General features: G+C 43.8%; 1 protein-coding gene across 1 annotated transcript in view; it reads left to right on the top strand.

The window, feature by feature from the left end:
- Positions 1–2,840, top strand: part of RAD54L (RAD54-like (S. cerevisiae)) — a gene marked incomplete at its 5' end in the record, with an annotated part of 17,172 nt that overhangs the window by 10,851 nt on the left and 3,481 nt on the right. Inside the window, 4 exons of the mRNA XM_010138082.1 lie at positions 1,639–1,713; positions 2,140–2,270; positions 2,371–2,481; positions 2,624–2,747. Of these exons, the coding sequence (XP_010136384.1) occupies positions 1,639–1,713; positions 2,140–2,270; positions 2,371–2,481; positions 2,624–2,747 (441 nt within the window). The remainder of the gene's footprint in view (positions 1–1,638; positions 1,714–2,139; positions 2,271–2,370; positions 2,482–2,623; positions 2,748–2,840) is intronic.

The following is a 2,840-nucleotide window of genomic DNA, read 5'->3' as shown; positions in this document are numbered from 1 at the left end:
AGAGTGTAAGGCACATTGGCTAGTTCTGCTGTTGATTGCCCAAGTCACAAAAGAGTCCATCTCACACTTTCATAGCTGTGTTGAGTGTGTAGGGCTAATGGGATTAAACCTCTAGCATCAGATGTGACTTCAGATCTCCAAGAAGCATGTCTGCAAGGAAAAATACTCTTACTTCTCTGGTTGATTTTTAGTATTTGTTTAAACCTGTTTTCTTTTCTGTTCATGAATACAGCCAATTTATCTACATCTGCCGGCAATCACTTGTCTTTCTCTAAATTCTTAGTAGTCACTGTTTTGAATACTCAGCATTGTTGTTATCTTCATTTCTATTTCTTTTTTTGTTGTTGTTGTTTAATCTGAGCTCTTCCAACCATCACAAATACAATCCTGCAGTTCATAGTCATGGTAAATTGAATTTCACACTGAGTACAGCCTCTCTATAGAGACAGCCTGACCTTGACTCAAGTCAGCTTGTAGAAGCCTAAGAAAAAGGAGAGGTTGGGAGGAGAAAAGCTTGTTCCTTCTTGGGGTGCGTTTATTTCTTTTTATAGTTGATGAAAAGGTATGTACAGGAATTTTTGTGCCTGGCTGTGTCAAGGTCTGTGTCCTTTCCTTTATTGTCCAATAATCATGATACACAAATAGGGAAAATGAAGCACGTAATTAGTAACAGATGAATTGGTTGAATTTGGTAGAAATTACAAATGAGACTGTGATGCAAAGACACGTAGAATCATAGGTGTCAGGGAGGAGGGGCCCTGAAGAAGGCATCTAGTTCGTCTTCCTAAGGTAGAAGGTGTCAGACCTAACTTAACCCCCCATCCAGCACTGAAGACCTTACAAATTCCCCAGGATGCCTTTTCCAGGGCATCACTGTCTTTGCAGTTAGAAAATGCTCTTAATGTGTAACGTGAATCTTCCTTATTGCACCTTAAGCCCATTTCTTTTCATCTTACTGGTTATGGGTTTGAAGAAGAGATTATTCCTTTCTTTAACAGCCTTTGACAGATTTTGGAGCTGTCATATATCCCTGCTGTCTTTCTTCTGTAGGTTTTGTAACATCATATTTTCGCTGTTTCCTGGCAGAACTGGGTTTCTGCACCTCGTTCTTGTTGCTCAGTTCAGCACTTCTTCTCTAGTCCATCCCATCTTTTCTAAAGTGTGGTAGAACCACTCCATGGGGCATTTCTAGAGCCCCAAAGGATATGGCCTTTGCTGAAACCTTGGGCGAGACAATGAACCCATCTTGGCTGAGAATGGCTCCTAAGTTACTACGTGGAGAGCTGCCTGCTAGTTCTTTGGGTTGTGTCCATGGTGTGTGGTGGCTAAATCCTGTCCTTGTTTGCTGTCTGTGGCACTGTTCTGTTGTAGCTCATGTTGAAAATGCTGTTGCTAGTCCGAGGAGGAGTTTGGTTTCTCCCATAAGGGACTGGGCTCTGTTAGGTGGAATCATGCCTGATCCCTCCAAATCTCATGAACCAAGTTTGGAAGCCTCACAAGGACAGTGGGTCATATTGGGCTCTGTAGCATGGGCTGATGGAGTCTATTAGGAACTTTGTGTTGAGCTCATGAGGAATAATAGTGATAAAACAGGTTTTGATATCATCAAGCATCTGATCTTAACTTCCTTCCCTGCAGGTGTTTAATCCGAAGAACTTCAGACATCCTGTCCAAATACCTGCCAGTGAAGATTGAGCAGGTGGTGTGCTGCAGGTACCAGAAAGCATGTCCTCTGCTGGGAAATGGGAGGAACACTAAGGACGACTAAAAAGCTGCAAAAAGCCCTTTAATGCTTGTGTTAGCTGCTTCCCTCTAGGACTGAGATTGTAGCCATTGGCAATATGTTGCTTTCCCTCCTGAAATGGGGATGGACAACCCACAACTGGTGGTTCTGCCAGCCAGCTGGCATGCTCTGGGCAGCTGTGAACAGCAGAGCCCTGGGCTGTGCAGAGTATCTGCAAGCTTCTTTTCCGGCTCTGGGCTGATAGATCAATGCTCTACTATCAGCCTTGGAGGCAGTTCTAGGCTCTCTATGCCATAGCTAAAAATAGGCTGAAAGGAATGCACTGTGTAGATGGAGGAGGAAGGATGGGGATGGTTTAGGTGCAGGCTGAGACTGCAGAGCTCTTGTTCTTTCAGACTCACACCTTTGCAGGCTGAACTGTACAAGAACTTCCTGAAGCAAGCCAAGCCAGTGGAGGAGCTGAAGGAGGGCAAAATCAGCGTGTCATCTCTCTCTTCCATCACTTCTCTGAAGAAGCTCTGCAATCGTGAGTTGTTCTACTCATGCAATGTGTTTGTTTTTTACACTATGGGTAGGGTTTTTTGTCTCCCTTATGAACACCACAGTCTCTGAACTCTGTTCTCCAGACCCTGCTCTTATCTATGATAAGTGTGTGGAAGAGGAAGAAGGTTTTATGGGAGCCCTGGACTTGTTCCCTGCTGGCTACAGCACCAAATCTGTGGAGCCTCAGCTTTCAGGTACTGTGGAACTCAATAGTACAAATGTGCTGCCTAACGCAAGCAACCATGAGACTATATTAGCATCTTATCAAGTGCCGCTCCAAGATCTGGAATTTGGGAACTTCACTCTAGCTTTCTCCTTTCTTTTCCTTTTATCCAGGAAAGATGCTGGTTTTGGACTACATCCTTGCTGTTACAAAAAGCACCAGTAACGACAAGGTGGTTTTAGTGTCTAACTACACTCAGACACTGGACCTGTTTGAAAAGCTCTGCAGGAACAGAAGGTTTGTCTTTGGCTTTCATTTGTGTTATCTTGCAGGAATGTACTTGCAGCCTACCCTGTAAAAGAAACTGGCTATTTTTAAAATTTCTGTCAG

The sequence above is a fragment of the Buceros rhinoceros genome, unplaced genomic scaffold (genome assembly GCF_000710305.1).
Source record: "Buceros rhinoceros silvestris isolate BGI_N320 unplaced genomic scaffold, ASM71030v1 scaffold17616, whole genome shotgun sequence".
NCBI classification, from domain to species: Eukaryota; Metazoa; Chordata; class Aves; order Bucerotiformes; family Bucerotidae; genus Buceros; species Buceros rhinoceros.
Note: the sequence above shows the minus strand (reverse complement) of the source record. Positions and strands in the feature narration are given on the sequence as shown.